General features: G+C 44.3%; 1 protein-coding gene across 2 annotated transcripts in view; it reads left to right on the forward strand.

Moving 5' to 3' along the window:
- Window positions 1-26,488, forward strand: part of slc36a4 (solute carrier family 36 member 4) — a 457,837-nt gene that overhangs the window by 276,920 nt on the left and 154,429 nt on the right. Inside the window, exon 12 of one of the 2 annotated variants that reach the window (XM_070891989.1) lies at window positions 7,263-7,400. The exons of the other annotated variant lie outside the window; for it this stretch is intronic. Coding sequence (XP_070748090.1) covers window positions 7,263-7,276 — 14 coding nt within the window. The 3' untranslated portion in view covers window positions 7,277-7,400. Of the gene's footprint in view, window positions 1-7,262; window positions 7,401-26,488 lie in introns of those variants that run through there. 2 annotated transcript variants of the gene reach the window in all.

A 26,488-nucleotide genomic window follows, 5' to 3' on the forward strand; every position in this document is an offset into this window, starting at 1 on the left:
AAGGCTTATGGTCTGTCCATAGCGTGATCTTGCGACCGTATACATAAATGCTGGTTTCGTTCCATTCCAAAGACTTGAGCAAGCAGCTCATTTTCGATTTGAAAGTATCGCCTTTCTGCTGAGGTGAGCGCTCGGCTCGCATATGCAATTGGTTGTCCCTGTTGCAGAAGGACAAATCCAAGACCCTTGCTCGAAGCATCTCCTTGACCTTTGGTTGCAAGTTTGTGGTCAAAGTAGCTTAGCACCGGAGAATCTGTCACATGTTGTTTTATAGCTTCCAACACTTTGTCTTGTTCTTCAGTCCATTTCCAGACCGTGACTTTATGAGTAAGCCGACGCAGAGGCTCGCTGAGGTCTGAAAGATCTGGCAAGAATTTTGTGAGGTACTTTGTCATGCCGACAAATCATTGTACACCTGCGACATCCTGCGGTTTCTGCATTTCGTTGATTGCGACCACTTTGCTTGGGTTGGCTTTGAGTCCATCACTAGACAGCATGTGTCCCATGTATTTCACTTGGGAGTTCTTGTATTCGAACTTTTCGAAGTTAAGTTTGATGTTTCGTTCTCTGCATTTCTGCTTGAATTTGTGTAAGTTTGCGTCATGATCGTGATTGGCCTCTTTAAGTGTCTCACCGCATCCAGTGATCTGCAATTTATCTGCAATTTTGTAGGCTCCATCTAGACCCTGGATGGTCTGGCCTAACTTCTGCTGGAAGATTTCCAGGGCAGGACTGATGCCAAATGGCATTCTATTTAATCGATATCGTCTCCATGGAGTCTGGAAGGTCATGAGGTAGGAGGACTCTGTGTCTAGTTCACATTGCAAGAAACCCTCCTTGCTGTCTGCTTTAGTGAAGACCTTTACATTTGACATCTGTGGCAAGATGTCATCGATCACAAGAAGTGGATAGTGTCCATATTTCAGGGCATTGTTCAGATGTTGAGGGTCAATACATATTCGTATCTTTCCATTTGGTTTTTGTACAGTCACTAGACTGGATACCCAGTCCGTCAGTTCAACAACTTTTGTGATGATTTGTCGATTTTCCAAACGATCGAGTTCCTCATTTAACGTTTGTTTGATCTTTATTGGCACCCGTCTGGGTGGCATTACACCTGGTGTCGCTGATTCATTAAGTTCAAGATGAACTGTCCCTGTCATGTGTCCAAGTCCCTTAAACCCATCCGGATACGCATTGTTGACATCAGTTTGTGACGCCAGCGAGATGTTTGCCTTGTTCTTAGTTTGCGATTCGTGTGGTTCATTTACCACCGCGATATGCTGATGCTGCACTTTTATCAGTTGGAGCTGTTGAGCAGTGCGTGAGCTAATCAGTGGTGCACTTTGGCCCTCAATGATCACAAAGGGCACAATGTATTTTTGCTTGTTCTTTGTATTTTCCAGTGGCACATTACAAGTCCCTACCACTGGAATGGTTGCATGGTTGTCATATAGTGACAGAATTGTCTTAGATTCTTTTATCTTTAAGCCTTTTGGTAAGTATCTAAGAGGTAGCACATTGCATGTGGCCCCACAATCTATTTGCATTTTTACCATTTGACCTTTAATGGAGAAGATAGCCATAATCTTGTTAGGATACTTTCTGTCCGCTTTGTCTTTGATTGTGCGATCAACTTTACCAAGCATCTTTGCAATCATGACTTCAAAATCAGAATCCTAACTATCTTCATATAATGCATAGACTTTTGGCTTGCTCTTATATTTAGGGTTATGTGTAAACTTCTGCCTCGATCCATTCTGCTTACACTTTTAAGAAAAGTGATTTCGTTTGCCGCAACTTGTGCAGGTCCTCCCATATGCAGGGCATTTAGTTTTTGACAGCTCATGTCTTTTGCTACAGTATTTGCAATTGTTCGTAAACTCTTTATCCGTGAATTCTTTCTTTGTGGATCGAGGTTTCTGTCTGACAACTTTGATATCTTCAGAGTCTGTTTTAGTGAGCTTCATGGATTTCATTTGCGCAACTGTGGCCTCTGTAGCTTTACAGAGCATCTCACATTTATCGAGTGTTAGGCTTAATTCTTGCAACAGCCTCTTACGCAGAGTGTTATCAGATATTCCGCAGACTATGCAGTCTCTGTTGAAATCATTCCTCAAATTGCCAAAATCACATGACGATGCTAGCTCTCTCACTTTCACGAGATATCTGTCAAACCGCTCGTCCCCTTGTACTCAGTTGTTAAACTGGTAACGTTCATAGATGATGTTGGTTTTACCTTTACAGTGCTCTTTCCAGAGCTTCAAAATAATCTCAATTTCCTGTAGGTCTTCCTCTGATTTGTAGGGAAGATTATTGTGGATATCTAGGGCATCGCTGCCAATGGCAGTGATAAACATTGCAACCCTAACTCTTATCTTATGTTTCCAAAATATTTGTGATAATTTCATAGCTGTCCCACAGCTGTTTGAATTTTTTCCAGTTTGCTTTCAAATCGCCAGTCACCTGCAATGGAGGTGGGAGGGGAATGTGCGCAGGAGTTGTCACCGTGGTGGTCATGATAGCTCGCTACAGTTTAGGACTTTGAGTTTGTCACCTACATGTATACAGTTCAAATACCCAGAGTACTAGAACAAGTCTAATAGTAAAATATCGTGGCCATGTAATTGTAGAAATACTTTTTCAATCGAGGCTCTACAATAGCTTATGCTACTTTAAATTTACTTTACTAATGCCTCTAGATCATTTTGCAAGCTTATGACTATCACCCTTCACGGATCCACGCACGATGTGTGGAAGCACGTTCTGCACTGCACTGCTTAACGTCGATTTCGATCAGCTCGAAAAAGTCTTACAATTCCAATATTTCAGTCGTAGCTATGTTCGACGAAAGATCGGAATTCTTCGCTTTTGACGCCATGGGGCCGATTTTCATCAAGGCCTCCGCCCACCTAAGTGCCGCTGATGGCTGCAAAGGCGGGATATTCATGGCCGAGGTCTCTCGAAGGTCGGTGGGCGGCAAATGGACGACGTACGCCGCCAATCTGGGTGACAGCGGGCGGGAGGTCTCATTCTCGGCGGCAGAGGCACTTGCCATCCAAGTGCCACCGAGGATGGAGTCGGGCCCACGGAGGGTCGAAGATCTGAAAAAAAACTACAATAAAACATTTTAAAAGTATCCGAAGACCTTCAGGGGACTCCATCCAGGTAAGTCGCTGTTGAAAAAAAAAATTAAAATGTTCACTTACCTTTTTTCAGGTTTTTCATACTCACCATCAGGGACAGACCTGCCTCCGCGCAGCGGTCCAACCCTGTTCTGCCGCCGATTCCCGCCCACAGGAATCTGGGAGCTCGGCGGGCGGGAGCTCAGTTGCGCCACTCGGCCGCCCGCTGACGTCAGTGGGCGGTTCCCAGCGGCTCTCCCCTCCCGCCCGCTCCAGGCCACGCCTTAAAGTGGCACTGGGCGGATCTTCAGGAGGAATGTCGGCGGCAGTGGGCAGCTTTCATCGGCAGCGGGTAGTGAGTGATGAATTTCAGCCCCCATGTATTTTATAGTATCTTGAACACTCTTAGTTTAACTTAACTCTATTTATTTGGGAGATCTTAAACAGCCATGTGATGCTTTAAAATGGCATTCCTTCACAGACCCTCTCTCTCAATACAGCTCCCTATTATCTCCAAGCTAGAGGGCGCTATACATTATATCGATACTTCCTAGCTAGAGGACGCTATACATTATCTCGTTACACATTGCAGGACATAATTTAATTTGACACTTTAGTGCAGTACTATGGGAGTACTGCATTGTCAGAGAAGTTGTCTTTTGGATGAGATTTTATAATTAAGGCCCTGCCTACCTGTTAAGGTGGATCCAAAAGATCCTATGGCAGGGAGTTCTCCTGCTGTACTGGCCAACATCTGTCCCTCAATCAATGCTGCTAAACCGATTAACTGGTCATTTATCTCATTGCTGTTTATAGAACTTAAATTACCTGTAGTAACTGTACTTCAAAAGTAATTAATTGGCTATGAAGCACTTTGGGACAACCTGAGGACATGAATTATTTAACTACCATTTTGGAATTTACCTTTTGGGTTGTAATATTGGGTTTAATCCCTAAATTAGACTGTATACCTATGCAGGATATCAGTATGCCTGCAATATATTATGCTGCTTATTTTACAGGCATGCCCAATGTGGATATAAAGTAATGTAATAGTTTTATATTAGATTACAGGAGCTGTAACAGCATGTGCTATGTGGGAAGAGTGTTATGTAGAATCTCAGCACCTGATGAGCTGAGAGCACAGATACACACTTGGCAGTACGATATTATAGCCATTACTGAGACATGGCTGAAAGAAGGACAGGTATGGAGCTCAACATTCCTGGTTTCAGGGTTTTCAGACAGGATAGAGAGGGGGGGTAAAAAAGGAGGAGTGTCGCAGTATTAATTAAAGAAACAATTACAGCTGTGAGAAGGGATGATATGTTAGAGGGGTCATCAAACGAGGCCATATGGGTTGAATTGAAGAATAAAAAAGGGATGATCACACTACTGGGAGTGTACTATAGACCCCCAAACAGTCAGAGGGAGATAGAAGAACATATAGGTGGACAAATTGCTGTGAAGTGCAAAAACTATAGAGCGGTAATAGTGGGGGATTTCAATAACCCTAATATTAACTGGGAAAAAAAGCAGTGTGAATGCTACAGAGGTTGCGGAATTCCTAAAATGCATTCAGGAGAACTTCTTTAGCCAGTGTGTAACAAGCCCAACAAGGGAGGAGGGGGTGGTTCTGGACTTGGTTTTGGGGAATGAAGAGGGGCAGATGGAAGGGAGAGCATTTTGGTGCTCGTGATCATAATTCAGTACGATTTAGGGTAGTTATGGAAAAGGCCAAAGCTGGATCAGGAAAAAAGTTTTCAATTGGGGTAAAGCCAATTTTGCTGAGCTGAGATGGGATTTGGCCAAAGTGGACTGGAAATGGCTACTTGATGGTCAATCAGTGTCAGAGCAGTGGGAGGCATTCAAGGAGGAGCTCCTGAGGGTACAGAGCAAGTATGTTCCCTTACAAAAAAAGGGTGGGCTAACAAATCTAGACAGGGTGAGATAAAGTAAAAAAGGAAGCTTATGACAGATTCCGAGAACTCAATATTGCAGAGACTCTAGAGGAGTAAAAGAAGTGCAGAGGTGCAATTAAAAAAGATATCAGGAAAGCAAAGAGAGAGCATGAAAGAATGTTGACGAGTAAAATCAGGGAAAACTCAAAGATGTTTTATAAATACATTAAGAGCAAGAGGATAACTAGAGAAAGAGTGGGGCCTATTTAAAAACCACAAAGGACATCTGTGTGTGGAGGCAGAAGATGTAGGTATGATTCTTAATGAATACTTTGCATCTGTTTTCACAAAAGAGAGGGGCAATGCAGACTTTGCAATGAGGGAGGTGGTGTGTGAAATAATAGATGAGATAAACTTAATGAGAGAAGAAATATTAAGCTTTGAAAGTGGATAAATCCCCAGACCCAAATGAAATGTATCCCAGAACCAAAAGAGGAAATAGCAGAGGCTCTGACCATCATTTTCCAGTCCCCTCCAGCTACAAGTGTGTTGCCAGAGGACTGCTAAGACCGAGTAATTACAGGCCAGTCAGCTTAACCTCAGTGGTGGGAAAATTATTGGAAAAAACCCTGAGGGACAAGATAAATCTTCATTTGGAAAGACATGGATTAATCAAGGACAGTCAGCATGGATTTGTTCGGGGAAGGTCGTGTCTGACTAACTTGATTGTATTTTCTGAGGAGGTAACCAGAAGGGTTGATGAGGGCAGTGCATATGATGTCGTGTATATGGATTTTAGCAAAGCTTTTGATAAGGTCCCACATGGCAGACTAATCACGAAAGGAAAAGCCATGGGATCCAGGGCAATGTGGCAAGTTGGATCCAAAATTGGCTCAGAGGCAGGAAGCAAAGGATAATAGTTGATGGGTGTTTTTGTGACTGGAAGGCTATATCCAGTGAGGTTCCACGGGGCTCAATGTTGGATCCCTTGCTTTTTGCTTTTTTATATCAATGACTTGGACTTGAATGTTGGCGATATGATTAAGAAGTTTGCAGATGACACTAAAATAGGCTGTGTGATTGACAATGAAGAAGAAAGCTGCCGATCACACGTAGATATTAATGTACTGGTCAGGTGGAATTCAATCCGGATAAGTGTGAGGTAATGCATTTGAGGAGGTCTAACAAGACAAGGGAATACACATTAAATGGTACAGCACTGAAAAGTGTAGAGGAACAAAGGGACATTGGAGTACCCTGTAGGTAGCAGGCCAGGTAGATAAGGTGGTTAAGAAGGCATATGGAACACTTGCCTTTATTAGTCAAGGCAAGGAATACCAGAGAACGGAGGTTATGCTTGAACTGTATAAAACGCTGGTTAGGCCGCAACTGGAGTACTGTGTGTAGTTCTGGTCACCTTATTACAGAAAAGATGTGATTGCACTGGAAAGGATACAGAAGAAATTTACAAGAATGTTGCCAGGACTGGAGAATTTAGGCTATGAGAAAAGATTGGTGATGCTTGGCTGGGTCTGTTTTCTTTGAAACAGAGAAGGTTGAGGGGAGACCTGATTGAGGTGTATAACATTATGAGGGGCCTGGATATAGTGGATAGGAAGGACCTGTTTCCATTGGCAGAGGGGTCAACAACCAGGAGACATAGATTTAAAGAATTAGGGGGAGGTTTAAAGGAGATATGAGGGGAAATTTCTACACCGAGGGTTGTGGGGGTCTGGAACCCACTGCCTGAAAGGGTGATAGAGGCACAAACCCTCACTACATTTAAAAAATACTTGGATGTGCGCTTAAAGTGCCGTAACCTATAGGGCTATGGACCAAGAGCTGGAAAGTGGAATTAGGCCGGATAGCTCTTGGTCGGCCGGCGTGGATACGATGGGCTGATTCTGCATATATATCTTTCTTCTATTCCTGTAATTTCTTTAAATAGTAACTCATTTAATTTACATTTCACATCAAGCGAATAAAAAAAATCAAAATTTAATTCATTTCTAGTATTTTAGGAATAAAAAGTTCATCAAACTTTTGTGCAATATATGTGCAGTGATAAATTCTTACAAAGTAATTATTGTAATTTTAGGTAGGGATAGAATTTTCTATCATAATGATATCCAAGGTGAGTTTATTTTTGTGAATTATTTTGATTTTGCCCTTCCTTTTATTTCCTTGCCCCTCATTCAGGCTCTCCAGGCTACTCACCGTTCTCTTGCTTCCACAGGTATCACTCTGTAACCAGTCAGTAGGAAGTACCCAGGAGTGTACGGCTTGGGATAACGCATCCTCCAATTTTCCCTCCCAGGAGAGAAGGACTTGGCCTCTGTCTGATAGTGTGGTTAAGCTTGAAATTCACTTGGAATTGCCAGAAAGAATCAATAACCTTGTACCACTGTGTCATTCACAGAACAAACTTTTTGATATCTTTAATTCTCTAGTTCAATTTGGAAAGTCATTTGATGAAGTTAAAACTGAATTCTTATTATTTTCATCAAGTCTTTGTGCCCTATTAATGAAAGATCATAGGATTTATTTGTCAATAAACATCAGAATGTAACGCATGATGCCAGTGGGCAGCTTTGAGTCTGATTTCCAAGAGATTTGTTTTTCTAGTTTTGATATCTGAAAAATTGTTCAGCACTACTGGAGATAATGATCTTTGACTTGTACATAACTCCTCAGCATCTCCAAATCAATTCACATTGGGCTCTTCATAAGATGTACAAATGTCAAAGCTGTAGAATTATAGTTTATGATTAAAAAAACATTAACTTCTGAGCTCATTAGATGGCTCGATTGGGTTCCTCTTGGTCATTAATCTTATCTATGCTTGTTGTACAGTTTTGTAAACAGTGAAAAACTGTATGACTCAGACAAATTTGACTTCTGCAGTGCTCTAAAATTGATATGTATTCCCCCTTATTATGTCTGTAGTGTACTTATGAATGACTCCACGAGGCAATGTGTTGTATTCAAACTGTAGTGACCTTGGTCCTTTACTTGTAAATCCAGAGTGAGGCAGCTGCATGGTGGCTCCCCTTTTATACAGCCCCTGCCACCAGGGCAGGAAACCCCAGTCTCCACCAGTTGCACCCTCTAATGGTGCCAGCACGTATATACACAGTGTAAACCTTATTGATAGTACATCAGGTAAACAAGTCTCCATCTTATGCAACTATACAGTGACTACACAGGGAGTATATCTATAGTCTGCATATATAACACCCCTGTGCAATATTATGCACATTGATAGTAAGTATTGGAACCAGAAAATGTATCCTTTGATTTTCAATTGCATGGTGTTGCTCCACTATGAGAGAGAAGTGATTTGTACAAAATAGACTGCCATAATATTGGGGGGGAAAATTGCGGTCGGAGACTTCCTTTGGACGAACACCTCTGACCCGAAAAAAATCTACGAAAATACCTGATGGTCCCGGAGTAACGTAGGATACCTGTGGCTTCAGCAGAGGTAGAGGCAGGCTGCTCACTTCCCTGCTGAGTATGCTTTGACACTTTTGGCGGATGTCTTCTGGGTTTTGGAGCCTGTGAGGGCTACGTCAAAGTCTGCTCCTCCTGCAACTGTGCAGGGGCAGACTTGGCCATCGAGATCCAAGGAAGCTATCTAGTATTCTCATTGATAATAATGGGAGCTCTGATTTTACGAGCTCCCATTACTATCAATAAGAATACCCCCCTAAAACAAGAAACTCAACACAATAAATAAAAAAACACCTCACATATTTAAAATTAATTGAAATTGAATGTAATTAAATATTTTAGAAAAAAAATATTTTTGGGTATGTTTGTTAACGTGTTTTAATGGGTTAAACATAAATGTACCTTAATGGACAGGGTTTTTAATATAAAAAGAGTGATTAAATTACATTTTTCTATGTTTTAAAACTCTTACGCTGGTAAAAGTAGATTAAATGCCTGCTTTTACCAGGCATAAGAGTTTGAAGGACATTCGCTGTGCAAGAGTTGGGCAAATAGCCCAATCTCTGCCGCATGGATGCCCTTCCTGCGGGGATATGTAGGATCTGTCAAAAGAAATTTTGACAGATCAGAAAAGTTGGTTCTTGGCACATGCACATTGCGCACCGAAAACCGTTTTTTGCGAGGCTTCACCAGGTGCGTGTGCACATTGTACGCACCCAGCGAGGCCACAATTTTTGGCCCATTGTTGCTTCACAAAAGCCTACTTGGTGTTTCTCCAGTTTCTGAGGATTATTTCCCTAATTAATGTCATGCAAGCTTCTGGTTTCATGCTCTGTAGGTTGCTAGCATCTGTTCCTCTTGCCAAGGGGATAACAACAAATGTTTGCTGTAATCCCACAAGTTTGTTACCTGTAAATTGCTATCAGGAAAGAACAAAGGAACAGGGTCTCTAGTACTCGGGAGCATTATGAAGGTTAAAATGACCACTGCAGGTTTTGGGCATAAACACAAGGGAGTCCAGTGCTAAGAATTTAGTTGGGGGTTCTCGTGATTGCCCACTGTGACTTCAACAGTGGTGCCCAGGACCTCCTCATGGCCAGATTTACTTAACTTGTTCCAATGCACCCATATGGCTGCCACATGCTGTATTAAGTAGCTCCGTCCCCCAACAACACCATAAAGTATCCCTACAATGATCAAGCCATTCCTATCACTCAAACCCCCCAGTGCTCGATGTTAACTAACGTCTCACCATTCACTCCAAGTGACAAGGCCACTTCCCAGGTAGCAGGCAAAAATGGACAAGACCAGAAAGTGGTGCAAAGAAATACATTTATCTGTGTCATAAAAGTAACTGAAACTTAACAATAACATTTGTTCATACACACATGCATTCTCTTCTGCATCTACTTTTGTGTCTATTTTCTTTTCTGAGTGATTCTACAAGGTGCAAGCCCTGTGGCTTCAGCAGAGGTAGAGGCAGGCTGCTCACTTCCCTGCTGTGTATGCTTTGACACTTTTGGCGGATGTCTTCTGGGTTTTGGATCCTGTGAGGGTCACGTCAAAGTCTGCTCCTCCTGCAACTGTGCAGGGCCAGACTTGGCCATCGAGATCCAAGGAAGCATGTGGAGCTCTGACTGAGGGGGGAGGCAACAGGGGAGAAGTGTGAGCGCTTTGAGAAGAGCCCCCACTGCCATGTCCCCTCTCACCATCATCTCTCTCATGGGCTACATGCACTTCCATGCTAGCAAGGAGCTGGAGAGAACCTTGCTGCACATCAGTGAGGCAATGAACACCCAAGCCTACATTTATATCCCTCCTAGAGATATCTATGAACGTCTGCTATCTGTTATCCACAGCAAGCATGTGCTCATGTGATTGCCTCTTTTGCTGCTTCATGCAGGTGTCCATCCTTTCCCATGGAACAACACATCGTCGCCATTGCCTGTGACAAGGTGGTGCTCATGTTGGAGATGGACTCCTCCATTCTCTCCACGTTTCCAGACATAGCAGCAATTGTTGCTGCCCCTCCAAGATCATCCTCTTTCTCAATGACCCACTAGGCTCAGCATCTGCATGCAGCTCAGCAGAACTTGGAGCATCCTACGCCCTCCGGCGAGGAATCCCCACTGCTGTCCCTGTTTCCACCATCTGCTCTTGCACAGGACCCACCGAGGTGTGACTATCTGTGCTGGTGCTGGCTGTGCTTGGGTCTGCTGACACTGTCCCCTCAGAGGCTGGAGCTTCCTCTGAGGAGTCATCGTCCTCCTCTGGCTGGACAGTGGGGAATGGGGGGCACGTGATGGACATGTGGGAGAGTAAAGAGATGATTTAGATGTGTTATATTAAGATTGGGTTACTTTACCATTTTGCACATAATGAAAATTCACTGTTGACATCAGTCACCATATGAGTGACTGCTATAGCCATGTGGCCATATGAGTGACTGCTATAGCCATGTGGCTATATGAGATGTAATTTTGTCACCAGGTTGCTGGTAGATCCCCCTCTCTGTCTCCCACCACCATCACTTCTGCAATTTGAAATATCTCCAGGGCCTCCTCCAAGCTGTAGTCAATTGTGTGAACACTGGAGGGCCACCTGGTTCTCTGTCTCTCCCTGTTGTTCTGGGCTCTCTTTTCCTGCAAGGAGGGAAATAAGAGAATTTTGCGTGAGAGTGATGAAATGATTGTAAGGAATAGATGGGTTCCATCTGTAAAGGGTGACGATGAGGGAGTGGCGTGACATTGCGAAATGGCCTCCTTCTGTGATGTTATTTGCTATGATTGCATTAGGATGATGGTGAGTGTCACTGATGGTTAGTCAGATGGGGATGTGAGTATGTACATAGACAGAGGAATGGGTGGATGTGCAAGGTTGGTTGGTGTGAGGAATGATGTACAGGAGTAGGCTTGGGAAGGCAGAGTGATGACGATATGATGACAGGCACATCAGCATGAAGGTTAGTGTGGCATTGCACTCACCTTTCCTGACCGCAAGATCATTGAATATTTTCCTGCACTGGATCCACGTCCTCGTGACAACATCCCTGCTGCTGACCTCCTCTGCGATCTCTAACCTTGCCCTCTTTGTGTCTTTGGGTGGTCCTTTACCCCTATCAGCAAGGAAGAGGACCTCTGTGTGCTGTCACTACCTGTACCAGAACATGGAGGGATGCATCGCTAAACCTTGGTATGGCCTTCTGCCTTTGTGTATCCATGGGTGACATTTTTTTCACCTTTGTAATAGCCAGACCTCTGGAAATTACCTTGCACACTCCTTCATCAACCTTCAAATGCATTGTGTGCAAGGCTGTTTTAAATATCGGCGCTGGAAACAAGTAATCAATTATGTCATCAGAGCCGCTCCATTTAATTGGGCCGGGAAACACACATGACCCGATCCGCTACAAACGCTGCATGAACAAAACTAGACTCCCAAGTTAAAGATTCCAGTCAATGTTTCAGGCTGATGACCTTTCGTCAGTTCTGACAAAACACTGGGGAAGATTTTGCGGTTGGCGATGTACCTACGGAGTACGCCGACGGCATCCGAATAGAAAATGAACTTACCTGATGGGATCCTCCTTCGTGAACTTGCTCTCTGAAGTTGCGTACTGGAGGGCAGTGTAATGGCCTGCAGACCCAAGGGGTGCAGTGTGTGCGGATGTGTACCTGGGATCACATGGGCCTGGTGCTCCAATCAGTCCTCCAAAGTGTCTACCTGCAATACTGGTAACGTTCTTACTTCAATTCACCCAACTTTATATTTTTACAGAATTATCTGCAAAGATAACGTGAAAGAATAAATAGTTCCAAAATGACCCTTTCTCTCTAGCTCTCTCTCACACAGACCCACCGAAAAATTATTTGGGATTTAGTTCTTCAATCTAATTTAGGAATTAGAGTTCTGATAAATCGTTCAAGCTCTGTGAAATTTCATATAAAATACATCTATAAGAAGTGGAAATATCTGACAGTATTAACATGGACAGGTGATACAAACATAAATACAACCGAGCCCAATCAAAGGGCTCAATTTTCCCGAATCCCGTTTTCTGGCATATTGCCTGAGTTACGCCCGTTTTTCTTGGCCAGAAATGTGCCAGAAATAATTTGCCAAAGTTTCCCCGATGTATAATTCGAATTTGGTGCCGCGCAGCGTGTCCAGTCGCCTCGGGGGGGTGGAGCCTGCTGTCTGCCCCGAAAAACGGTGTCACACCTTCTGCGCATGCGCGGAAAAAAAAGTTACGTTTTTGATGTCGCTGCAATGGACGCGCATTTTTTAAAAGCCAGTTATGTGTGTGAGAACGTTGAGTGCTGTGTGAGAGCATTGGAAAAATTGCAGCTGCAGCAATACAAGATGCAACGCGGTGCAAGGACCAAGAATTTCTTACAGGAAGAAGTGGAGGCACTAGTGACTGTGATTGAGAACAGAGGCAGGAGCTGGACACCAGCAGAGGTCACATAAAAGTTCCACCCAAAGAAATGAAGAAACGCTGGAACCAAGTTGCAGAAAATTACTGTGCATTGGTGACCACCATGAGATCTGGAGGCCAGTGTAAAAAGAAGTGGCAGGACCTTGGTCAAGTAGTTAGTGTAAGTAATATTTTCATTTCTTCATTGCAATTGTAAATGTGACCATCTGTATGTCCCACCCAGCAGAATGACACCCTCTTTAATAGGTTAGGTTTTCATATCTTTGCAGAGAAAGGGAAAGAACTCGAACAGGAGGAGGCCCGGCAAATCTGCACCCACTGACACCCTTGAAAGAGAGGGTCGCTGCTTTGATGGGTCCTGCCTGGAAAAAAGTAATCAGTGCTGCACAAGCTGGGTAAGTCCTGAAAATTCATCTTAGTCCTTCAAATCAGCCTGCTGACTGGCCTGCGATTTGTGAGCTTACTCATGCCACCCACCCTGCCCCCTCCTCTGCATGCTAACCATTTGAATATTCTGTTATATTTTGCAGAACTTGAGGCCAACCCTGACGATGCAGAAGAAGTTTCAGACGCGGACAAGCTTGAAGAGGGGAACATCTTCCAATCCATCCATGGCAGGGAGGGGGAGGGGGAGGGGGAGAGGGAGGGGATGGAGCTGGATGAAGCACCCACTGTTGTACAGACTTTGGAGGAGCTGCCACTCATGGAGGTGACAGCCCCTTCCGTGACTAGTGGTTTGAATGTTGGTGGGACATTCCATGGTTTCACACCTTCCGAGGTTGCAGGTCCCAGTGGTGTGGTGCAGCGAGGCACACCCAGGGCCCCACCTTCTGAGGTTGCAGGTCCCAGTGGTGGGGTGCAGTGAGGCACACCCAGGGCCCCACCGTCCCAGCCTGCGGCTCCCAGTAGTGGGGTGCAATGAGGCATACCCGTGAGGAGGAGGGGTAGGAGAGTTCGGCCAAGCTCTCCTGAGGTACAGGATCTAACAGATGTGGTTCAGATTATGTCATTGTGTGCAGAGAGCATTGACCTTACCCGATCATTCCTGGACGCCATCAGTGGGGTGAGGGATGAGGTAGTGGGACTGTCGAGAGAAGTAACAGCAATGAATGAGAAATGGGAACGATATCCGGGACCATCAGTGAGGGAATAGTAGGCATGAGGGAGGGAATGTCAGAGGTAGTTCAAACCACGTCACTGACCATGAGGGAGGGAATGTTGCAGGTAGTTCAGACAGTTTTATTCTTTCTTAGATGTGGCTCTTACGGCTCAAGGGGTAAGGAGAGAAAGCAGGAATGGGGTATTAAAGTTGCATGATCAGCCATGATCATATTGAATGGTGGTGCAGGCTCGAAGGGCCGAATGGCCTACTCCTGCACCTATTTTTTATGTTTCTATGTTTTGCTCAACATGAGACAGGTGAATGTTGCAGGTCGTTGAGACACTATCGGGAGTTAGCTGCTGCAATAAGGGAACACACACAGACCCTGCGCCCATTGACAGAATCAACTGTCACTCCCACTCCAATCCCCACACCAGCCTCTGAAGAGCCCAAAGCCAGGCCCTCCAACTTGCCGCCTGATGCCGGTGCCATCGCTCGCCCCCCCCCCCCCCCCCCAAAGAGGTGCGCGAGTACCCGAGATGTTAGAAAGAATAAGCTTGATACCAAGTCCAGAAACACTGCTCCACCCCTGCAGGCAGGGGTGGTGGGGTGTCCAAGACCCAGCGCAGCGGGCGGTCTTCGAATAAAGGGGATGAGAGATGGGTGCAGCCTTTCTTTGCTGCTGCTGCTGTTGTTGTAATGGTTCTCAATTTAAAAGTTTTTTGTAAGTTATGTAAATTTATAAGTGATCTTAAAGTTTTCAAGTGATCTTAAAGAGTGGTCTTAAAGTAAAGTTTGATACAAGAATAATTTTATTAAAGTTAAGTAAAGTACATTGAAAACTTTTGAATAAAATATATTTTACATTAAAGCTGAATCATGTTCCATTAACACAACACATTACAGAACAGCTCCAAACAGTAAACATGTCCATGTGGAATAGTTGTCGCTAAGCCCTCAGGCATCAGTAAAGCATTCACGGATGAGCTGCTGGCGCAAGGCTCGAGCAATTGGTAAAGGAGCACGATGGCCCGCCCTCCTCCGCTGTCGTGCTCTGGCCTCAGGCACTTGCATGACTTCTTCATCCTTATCCTCCTCCTCCTCCTGTTCGTCATCTGCCTCTTCCATATCAGCTATTCTCACCGCAGGTGGGTCTTTCACTACCAGGTGCTGCTGCCTCATGATGGTTAAGTTATGCAGCATGCAACACACAACAGTGAACTGACCGACAGTCTCAGAGGAGTACAGCAAGTAGCCTCCGGAATGGTCCAGGCATCGGAAACGCTGTTTCAAGATGCCACTGGTCCTCTCTATGATGCTGCGCATCGCAATGTGCGACACGTTGTATTCACGGTCAGTTTCCGTCCGGGTCATGCGAAGGGGCGTCATGAGCCAGGTGGCGAGGCCGTACCCTTTGTCTCCCAGTACCCAGCTCTGCCCTTCTGGCTGTTGCTGCTGAGACATGGCAGATATAACACTATCGCGTAGGATGAATGCATCATGGGTGCTCCCAGGGTATCTTGCATCGACTGACATGATATGATGCAGGTCGTCACACACGAGCTGCACATTAATGGAGTGTGAGCCTTTTCTATTCCTGAACAGCTCGGAATCCTGCAAAGGTGCTCGCAAGGCGATGTGGGTACAATCAATGCAGCCCTGTACCTTTGGGAAGCCAGCAATCCTGGAGAAGCCCACAGCCCTGTCATGGATTGTTTGCGTGGTCATGGGTAACTTTATGAAGTAATTCCTCTGTGCGTACAGTGCAGCTGTCACCTGGCGAATGCAGACATGTGTTGCATGTAGGGTGCTGGGGATGACGCACACATCCCCAGTTGGAGCTTGATACGATCCGAAGGCATAGCATGAAAGTGCAGCTGTAACCATCACTTCAACTGACAAAGCAGTCTTCCTGATGCTTCTAGGTTGCAGGTCTGCTTTGACCAACTCACAGATCTCACTTACAACTTCTTTGCGGAAACGCAGCCTTCTGACACAGTCTGCATCACTCAGGTGGAGATACGAATGCCTGTCTCGATATACCGGACGTGGGTAAGGCCTCCTGCCCAGCACCCTACGGGCTCTGATGTTCCTGATGCGATGAAATCGAATCAATTGTCTCCTACGTAGCACCATGATGCAATGAAGCAGTTGAGGCTAGCTCACTGAATGTATTCAAATCACAGATAGATAGATTTTTCACCAATAAGGGAATTAAGGGTTACGGGGAGCGGGCGGGTAAGTGGAGCTGAGTCCACGGCCAGATCAGCCATGATCTTGTTGAATGGCGGAGCAGGCTCGAGGGGCTAGATGGCCGACTCCTGTTCCTAATTCTTATGTTCTTATGTAGAAGGCTCGCACAAGGTATGGCATTGTCAGTATTGCCTCCCATACTTAAATTTAACCTTGGAAAGAATCTCAAAATGGCAGGAAAGCAGGCAGGACAGGTTCTCAGCTCTCTCTCCCCAAAGTCTGTATGGATGGACCACACCCAAAGGTCTATTGACTTCTCCTCTCTTCCCCCACCCTTAACTAATTGCAGTCTTGTGACTTCTCCTCTCTTCTTCCCCCCCCACCCCCATAACAAATTTGAGTCTTGTGACTTCTTCCCATCTCTCTCTCCCTCCCCCCCCCCCCCCCCCCCCCCCCCCCGGCAACCCCCCGCCCCACTCATTACAGTCTTCAATGCAGAAGGCTCCTGATCGGCACCTCGTTCCCCGGGCTCAAAGACCTTCCGATCGGCACCTCTCTCGCTCTCTCTCTCCTCGCCCCCCCCCCCCCCCCCCCCACCCCCCACGACTTGTTTTGTAGCCAAACCCCGAGCCGCTGTGTCCAGGCATGGGGCCGGTTCTGCCGGCCAAAGCTACGACCCTCCAGCCCTGCTTCAAGACGTTCGGTGGTGGCATATAAGTGAGGGAAAAAAATGAGAAAACTTCCGAAATACAACAAGTTTACATTTCTACATTGACAGGTAAAAAAAAAATGGAACTTTATTATTGATTTTGACAGTGTTCTTCATTCCCTCCAAAATCTTCGATTTGAAAACAATGGCTTCTTTCAGCACTGATTTCTCAATGTGCACTGATTTTCTTAAGTGCTCAGAAAGTTTTTCAGGAGTGGCCAGATACGACCACCTGGAAGGAAAAAATGTTGGCCAAACTGAGAAAAATTGAAAAAACTGGCGCAGACATGAGGGAACAAAAAAAAAACTGGCCTCGAAAAACCGTAACTAAGTCAGTTACGCCGGCACAGATCGCAGGTGGAAACTTGGGAAAAAATAAATACGCCAAAAAAACGGCGCAAATGACCAGGGAAAATTGAGCCCATAGATCTGATAAATCTGTACACCAATTATTGGACAGTTTCGGACAGTTTTACAATTCATTATATTACATTCCGGAGCTAATAGAAGGTGTAACTGTCTCTATCTAATCCCTTTACGCTGATGCAAATAGGCCCCTGCGCCTATTTGCATCAGCCGGAAAAAGTTTTGTACATAATTGCTGCGCATGCAAAAATCCCGAACTTGTAGTCCATAATGGCATACTCTGAGAGTACACCGTTGTACCCACAGCAAATTCTGGTCCCTTAACTGTTTTTCTCTCAACAGATGCTGCCTGATCTGCTGAGTATTTCCGGCATTTTCTGTCTTTATTTCTGAAAATATTTCTTTGGTAGGCATTAAGAAAAGAGTCCTTAGTCACATACTGAGAGACCTTCTCTTCTCAGTTGAGAGACTGGTTTCCCTCCATCCCTCGTTTCCTCTTGCAGATGACACTAAGCTGGGTGGCGGTGTGAGCTGTGAGGAGGGTGCTAAGAGGCTGCAGAGTGCCTTGGACAGGTTAGCTGAGTGGGCAAATGCATGGCAGATGCAGTATAATGTGGATAAATGTGAGGTTATCCACTTTGGTGGCAAAAACAGGAAGACAGAATGGTGACAGATTAGGAAAAGGGGAGGTGCAACGAGTCCTGGGTGTCATGGTACATCAGTCATTGGAGTTTGGTATGCAGGTACAGCAGGTGGTGAAGAAGGCAAATAGCATGTTTGCCTTCATAGCTAGAGGATTTGAGTATAGGAGCAGGGAGGTCTTACTGCAGTTGTGCAGAGCCTTGGTGAGGCCACACCTGGAATATTGTGTTCAGATTTGGTCTCCTAATCTGAGGAAGGACGTTCTTGCTATTGAGGGAGTACAGCGAAGATTCACCAGATTGATTCCCGGGATGGCAGGACTGACATATGAGGAGAGACTGGATCAACTGGGCTTGTATCCACTGGAGTTTAGAAGAATGAGAGGGGATCTCATAGAAACATATAAAATTCTGACGGGATTGGACAGGTTAGAGGCAGGAAGAATGTTCCCGTTGCTGGGGAGTTCCAGAACCAGGGGTCACAGTCTAAGAATTAGGGGTAAGCCATTTAGGACCGAGATGGGGAGAAACCTCTTCACTCAGAGAGTGGTTAACCTGTGGAATTCTCTACCACAGAAAATTGTTGAGGCCAGCTCGTTAGATATATTCAAAAGGGAGTTAGATATGGCCCTTATGGACAAAGGGACCAAGGGGTATGGAGAGAAAGCAGGAAAGGGGTACTGAGGTTGAATGATCAGCCATGATCTTATTGAATGGCGGTGCAGGCTCGAAGGGCCGAATGGCCTGCTCCTGCACCTATTTTCTATGTTTCTATGTTTCTTTCCCCTCCTTTCTACCCCATCCTTACCTCTGCCCTTTTCTCCATCCCCTTGCTTCCTCAACCCCTCCCTCCATTTGCTCTGCTCTCTTCCCATCCCTCTCCTCTCCCCTTGTCTGTGTTCAATTATCTGCTCTACTCTAACCCAGCTTGACCAGAATAATAGACTAGGATATTGGCTGGTATTAGAAATACATTCTGTACTGAAAGGGTGATAAATGAAATAGACCACTAGAGGGATATGCAACAATAAGCTGAAAGATTTTTGTCTTGTCCTTGATATATTCTTATGTTCTTCTAATTACCATGACCAAGCAAGGCCCACAGTTAAAACTGACTTCTATGAACTCATTTTTTGGGGATAGGCAGACAATTACTTCAATCAGAGTTGTGTATCACAGAACTGGTTGTACCAACATTTAGAATATGAGGAACAGCAAAGAGTTAGGAGCAAGAATAGGCAATACGGCCCTTCAAGCCGACTCCACAATTCAATAATATCATGACTCAACTTCTACATCAACTCCACTTTCCTGCCCTATCCCCATATCTCTTGATTCCCTTCGTGCCCAAATGTCTATCAATCTCAGCCTTGAATGATTCAGCATCCGCCACGCTTAGGGGTAGAGAATTCCAAAAATTCACAACCCTCTGATTGAAGAAATTCCTTCTCATCTCAGTCTTAAATGGCCGACCCCTTATCCTGAGATTATGTCCCCTTGTTCTCGACACTTAGCCAGAGGAAACAAACTCTCAGCATCTACCGTGTCAATTCTCCTCAGAATCTTGTATCACAAATAAAATCAATTGTGTATTTCCTTAATATTATTGTGGTTCTTTATTTGGTACTCTATTACTTTGATTCTTTTAAAAAATACTTGCATTTATGTAGCGTCTTTCGTGACCACTGAACGTCTCAAAGCGCTTTACAGCCAATAATGTACTTTTTTGAAGTGTAGTCACTGTTGTAATATTTTAATACATGTATGCTGTGCTATTATTATAGTAGGAAAAAAATCCTGCATTGCATGAATATATATTTTTTTAAATATGTTTTCCCCCAAATGAGGGCTGCTTATCTCCACACAATCTGCTTCAATCAGGGGTGAGGTTAAGGGCACATAGTCTGCATGGGAACATCAACCCTGCTCATTAAGGGATTGACAAAAATCCTGCTTATGGAAGAGCAGGTGAATAAAATATATTTTTCTTCCCCTAAACTGGATGATTTGCAAAATATCCCAACTAGTAGCCCTGTAAATGTGTGTCAGTCAGGCCTAGCAATTGGAAATTTCTAATATTGCAGTACCTTTTAAATGCTGTGATGCACTTTCTCCCATGTCAAAGACTCAGCTTTGCAGCAATAGTCACAATACCTAACAATAAAACAGGTAAAAAAAAACTTTAAAACTGTATATCTTATAATATGACAATTTCATGAGAGGCACTTGAAGACAATAACCCAAACTTTGAATCATAGAATGGTTACAGCACAGAAGGAGATCATTTGGCCCGTCGAGCCCATGCCTGCTCTCTGCAAGAACACTTAGTCCTACTCCCCCGCTCTTTCCCCGTAGCCCTGTAGATTTTTTCCCCTTCAGGTACTTATCCAATTGCCTTTTGAAAGCCACGATTGAATCTGCCTCCATCATCCTTTGGTGTGAGGATTTAGAATATCGTTGAAACCCTTTGGTTAGATTAAAACCTTGTAAATCCCTCCCAATAGAATAAATATTTCTATGTATAATTCGGCAGTTGAATAGATAATCAACGTTTCACAGAAGCTTCTGATCCCTTTGCTATTACTTTTGAGTTTGAGGGATTATGACACTTTGCAAAATCATGTATTCAGGTTATGTTAATTTAAAACATACAATCAATGAGATGCAGTTATGCCACAGTTCTCTTAACCTATTTTCCAGTACACTGCAAATCTCAGTCATGTTGCGTAAAAGCGCAATTCATGTTCAAACTAAAAAGAATACAAAATTTGTACCATTGGTCTGCACAGCATTTTTGAACAGCATTTTTGAAATTGAGCCTAAAATTTTCCATTGCTTGCAAGCACTTGAAAATGTAAATGTTTAGCTTATGCCCGACAGCAGTTGGGTCTGTAATGTAATCATGCTGCTGCCATTTTTGCATTATTAGGCACAACATCACTTAGTCATCTTTTTCTTTATAAATCACAGAACCTAGGTAAGTGTCCACCTTTTTCATCTATAACATCTGGAGAAATGCATTGAGTGTCTGCAAAGGTTGTGACCGTAAGGAAAGGAGGAATATGTATGCGTAGCAACCTGAATGCAATGAAGCAAAAAAATCAGGTTTTTTTGTTTTTGTTTTTCCGCAGTCTCTGAATTTTACTTTAAAATCAAACAAGCTATATTTTATGAGAAAGAAGATGCAGACAGCAAAGGGGCGAAATTGCCCTGCGCCATATTTGGAGGTGGCAATCATTCGGGGCTGGGACATTTATCGTCTGGCTCGGAAGTTTTGCCCCTGGCATGGAATTCGACCCTTCCGCCCCTCAATGGAGGCGGTGCACTATCCGAGGTGCTCCATGTCTCTCTGGATGTTCTGCGTAGCGCTAACACGGCAGAACACTTTCAATTAAAGGGGAGGGCCACTGTGCGCTCTGTAGTCCTTTTGGCGGCTGCCACAGGGCCACCTGGGACGCCCTTGACCGGGCCAACAGCCATGCAGTAGAGTCGGCTGACAGAAATATATAGAGGCCCACGGCGCAAATCGCCTCCCCTTTATGAGGCGCCCTGCGGCGGAGTTCCACCAGCTTTGCGGTCCACGGTGAAATCGGCTGGCATCACCCTCACCTATTGCAGGGCGCAAAGGGCGGTGAGGAGTCGGCACGCACGACGGTGACATCATCGCCATGGGGCACAAATCACAGGGGCGCGGTGCTAACAAAAAAATGCCCCCAAACCTCCGGGGCAATTTCCCTGGAGGCTCTATCAACTCCTTCCCACGGGCGATAACTTCGTTGCGCCCCATTAGCGCGCGCCCCATTAGCGCCCCCCCCCCCCACAAGGTGCTAATGGGTCTACTAAAAAAGGGCAATGTCAGCCCCCTAATCTTTTATTTCAAATATAGGCAACAATATACAGGGCTATAAATACAGTCCATTCCTACCTATACTTGCATTTTATGGGGTACGGTAGCATAGTGATTATTTTACTGGACTAGTAATCCAGAGAAGCCTGGACTAATGGTCCAGAGACATAAGTTCAAATCCCACCACGCCAGCTGAGGAATTTATATTCAGTTAATTAAATAAATCGGAATTTAAAAAAGCTAGAGTCAACATGGTTTTATGACAGGGAAATCATGTGTAATAAATATATTAAGAGTTTTTTGAGCATGTATCGAGCAGGGTAGTTGAAGGGGAAACCAGTGAATGCAGTATATTTGGATTTCCAAAAGGCATCCGATAAGGTGCCACATAAAAGGTTGCTATGCAAGATTAGGGCTCATGGGGTTGAGGTTATATATTAGCATGGAGAGAGGATTAGTTAACGGACAGAAAACAGAGAGTAGGGATAAATGGGTAATTTTCCGTCTGGCAGTGGTGTTTTGCAAGGATCAGTGCTTAGGCCTCAGCTATTTAAAATCTATATTAATGACTTAGATGAAGAAACTGAGTGCATTGTATCCAAGTTTGCTGATGATACAAAGTTAGGTTGGAAAGCAAGCTGTGCAGAGGACTCAGAGTCTGCAAAGGGATATAGACAGGTGAAGTGAGTGGGCAATAGGTTGGCAGATGGAGTATAATGTGGGGAAATGTGAGGTTATTCATTTTGGTAGGAAGAATAGAAAAACAAAATATTTTTAAATGATGAAAAACTATTAAATGTTGGTGTTCAAACAGATTTAGGTGTCTGACCCAATTTGGTACTCGTAACGCTCATACAAGGGGTACTGCACTACCGAAGTTTTAGTCCATAATGGCTATCTGTTGTTAAGTAATCATAAGTTCAGGTAAGAAACACTTCAAAAATTGTTTGTTATGGGAATTTTGCAGATTGCAAAGTGTCTGTAAATTTATATCTTCAGTGCTAGAAGATTAAATAACTTTTCTTTTTAAGTATGATTGCTAAGGTTAATCAGCATCTTCCGAAATTCTGATTTCTGTGTCAGTGGGTAATTTCTGTATGTTGTACATTCTATGCATTATTAAGTGGATTACAAATGATTGTCTTTATTTTTGAATTGTGACACAAAAATTTAATTTGCATGTAGATAGGTGTGATGGACAAAAATGTGTTGGACACCCACACACTTGGAATTTCACCTGTGTCAGCCGTGGCTCTGTGGTAGCACCCTTGCCTTTCTGTCAGAAGGTTGTGGGTTCAAGTCCCACTCCAGAGACTTGAGCACAAAAATCTAGGCTGATACTCCAGTGCAGTACTGAGGGAGTGCTGCACTGTCATAGGTGCCGTCTTCTGGATGATGCGTTAAAACGAGGTCCCGTCTGCCCCCTTAGGAGGACGGAACTGATCCCATCATGACATTATTTCAAAGAAAGAGCAGGGGAGTTATCCTTTGTGTTCTGGCCAATATTTATCCCTCAATCAACAGATTATCTGGTCATTTTCACATTGCTGTTTATGGGAGCTTGCTGTGTATTGGCTGCCGCGTTTCCTACATTACAACAGTGACTACACTTCAGAAGTACTTCATTGGATGTAGAGCGCTTTGGGACGACCTGAGGTTGTGAAAGGCGCTATATAAATGCAAGTGTTTCAGTCTTTTTTTAAAGCTGCTGCAGTATGTTAAATCCAGCAGCAGCACTAAGATTTCTGTCCTCCTGCCATCCTTGCTTTATTCATTGGCCTTACTGGTGCAGAAACCAACCACCATTAAATAAATTAGCTGAGTATGAAAATGGGATGGGGTAAGTGGTGTCCACATGGACCAGTACAACTATTGAGCAGAAGATCTTGGCCTCAAAGATACCTTCTTTGTCTCAAAGATACCTAGTTGGTATTGTTGGCCTTCTTGGATGTTTCGGTATTGGCAGCCAGGATTAGCCTGAGTGACAATTTATGGGATTCCTTACGGTGCCATTCTCTGAGGTAGCTGCAACTGAGATTAACAGAACATCTCCCTGCAAAAAGAGGCAAAATACCTGAAACTGCAGTTTTTCATGGAGCTGCAAACGCAGATGAAATCTAAGATGCATTTTAAGGGCCCAAATTTCCCCATGAATTGCACCATTTTTTTTTGGTGTAATTTCATTTTTCTGGTGTATCTTTTTAGTTGCAAATATGGCCATTTAATTTGCGCCAGTGTAAGTGAGTCAGTTAGGTTTTTTGTTGGGTCTTTTTTTTTCAAAAGGAGGCATTCCCAGCCACTTACACCATTTATGTCAATTTGGCCAGAAAAAAGTTGTATTAAACTACCTTAGGGCAGCATATGTGTCCACTTTTGTCCGTACAGAAAGACCTTACTTACAGTTAAGGAATCGGCGCAAGTAACTACATTTAAAGCACCACCAAGTGCCAAACAAAGCACAAAAAGTAATAAGCAATGAATTAACAAATAAAATAGAAGGAACCCTGCCCCTAAAGCACCAAGACCAAAGTAATAAGTAATCAATAAATAACAAATAAAAAAATAGAAGGAACCCTGCACCTAAAGCACCAAAATCAATCAGTAAATAACAAATAAAAAATAGAAATCTTACCTTAGGGAACACAGCGGACCGCTGATGAGGGAGCCCATTCGGCCAGGGCTAGGGACGGTGTGCTTTGGACCCCTCCCACACAGTTTGCAGTGTGCATTTGCAGAAACAGCCTGCCAGAGCTACTGCACATGTGCGCAGACTCTAGCGCGCATGTGCAGAGGTCCCGGCACTGTTTTCAGCGCCGGGACCTGGCTCCGCCCCTAATCCATTGGACCACGCTGCGCCACGACGGAGGAGAGGCTGGGGAGCAGCCAAATTACGGAGGTCTTTTTTCAGTGCGCTTGGAGGCAAGCAAAAGCGGCGTAGATCGAGTGCGGGTGCCAGAAAAAGAGGTTAGGGAAATTTGGGCCCTAAGAGCTGGAGACTTTTAATACTTTTTTAACTTTATATTTTAAAGGAGGGGAATATAGAATATATATAAAGTGGACTGGAAACACAGACTAAACGGTGGCACAATTGAGGAACAGTGGAGGACTTTTAAGGAACTCTTTCATAGTGCTCAACAAAAATATATTCCAGTGAAAAAGAAGGGCGGTAAGAGAAGGGATAACCAGCCGTGGATAACCAAGGAAATAAAGGCGAGTATCAAATTAAAAACCAATGCGCATAAGGTGGCCAAGGTTAGTGGGAAAATAGAAGATTGAGGAAATTTTAAACAACAGCAAAGCAGCTAATGTAATGCCTGTTTAAAAAAGGGGGCAGACAATAGGCCGGTTAGTTTAACATCTGAAGTAGGGAAAATGCTTGAAACTATCATTAAGGAAGAAATAGCGGGACATCTAGATAGAAATAATGCAATCAAGCAGACGCAACATGGATTCATGAAGGGGAAATCATGTTTAACTAATTTACTGGAATTCTTTGAGGATATAACAAGCATGGTGGATAGAGGTGTACCGATGGATGTGGTGTATTTAGATTTTCAAAAGGCATTCGATAAGGTGCCACACAAAAGGTTACTGCAGAAGATAAGGGTACGCGGAGTCAGAGGAAATGTATTAGCATGGATAGAGAATTAGCTGGCGAACAGAAAGCAGAGAGTCGGGATAAATGGGTCCTTTTCGGGTTGGAAATCGGTGGTTAGTGGTGTGCCACAGGGATCGGTGCTGGGACCACAACTGTTTACAATATACATAGATGGACCTGGAAGAGGGGACAGAGTGAAGTGTAACAAAATTTGCAGATGACACAAAGATTAGTGGGAAAGCGGGTTGTGTAGAGGACACAGAAAGGCTGCAAAGAGATTTAGATAGGTTAAGCGAATGGGCTAATGTTTGGCAGATGGAATACAATGTCGGAAAGTGTGAGATCATCCACCTTGGGGAAAAAGAACAGTAAAAGGGAATATTATTTGAATGGGGAGAAATTACAACATGCTGCGGTGCAGAGGGACCTGGGGGTCCTTGTGCATGAATCCCAAAAAGTTAGTTTGCAGGTGCAGCAGGTAATCAGGAAGGCAAATGGAATGTTGGCCTTCATTGCGAGAGGGATGGAGTACAAAAGCAGGGAGGTCCTTCTGCAACTGTACAGGGTATTGGTGAGGCCGCACCTGGAGTACTGCGTGCAGTTTTGGTCACCTTTCTTAAGGAAGGATATGCTTGCTTTGGAGGGGGTACAGAGACGATTCATGAGGCTGATTCCGGAGATGAGGGGGTTACCTTATGATGATAGATTGAGTAGACTAGGTCTTTACTCATTGGAGTTCAGAAGGATGAGGGGTGATCTTATAGAAACATTTAAAATAATGAAAGGGATAGACAAGATAGAGGCAGAGAGGTTGTTTCCACTGGTCGGGGAGACTAGAACTAGGGGGCACAGCCTCAAAATACGGGGGAGCCAATTTAAAACCGAGTTGAGAAGGAATTTCTTCTCCCAGAGGGTTGTGAATCTGTGGAATTCTCTGTCCAAGGAAGCAGTTGAGGCTAGCTCATTGAATGTATTCAAGTCACAGATAGATAGATTTTTAACCAATAAGGGAATTAAGGGTTACGGGGAGCGAGCGGGTAAGTGGAGCTGAGTCCACGGCCAGATCAGCCATGATCTTGTTGAATGGCGGAGCAGGCTCGAGGGGCTAGATAGCC

The sequence above is a fragment of the Pristiophorus japonicus genome, chromosome 10, assembly GCF_044704955.1.
Source record: "Pristiophorus japonicus isolate sPriJap1 chromosome 10, sPriJap1.hap1, whole genome shotgun sequence".
In the NCBI taxonomy this organism is placed as follows: domain Eukaryota; kingdom Metazoa; phylum Chordata; class Chondrichthyes; family Pristiophoridae; genus Pristiophorus; species Pristiophorus japonicus.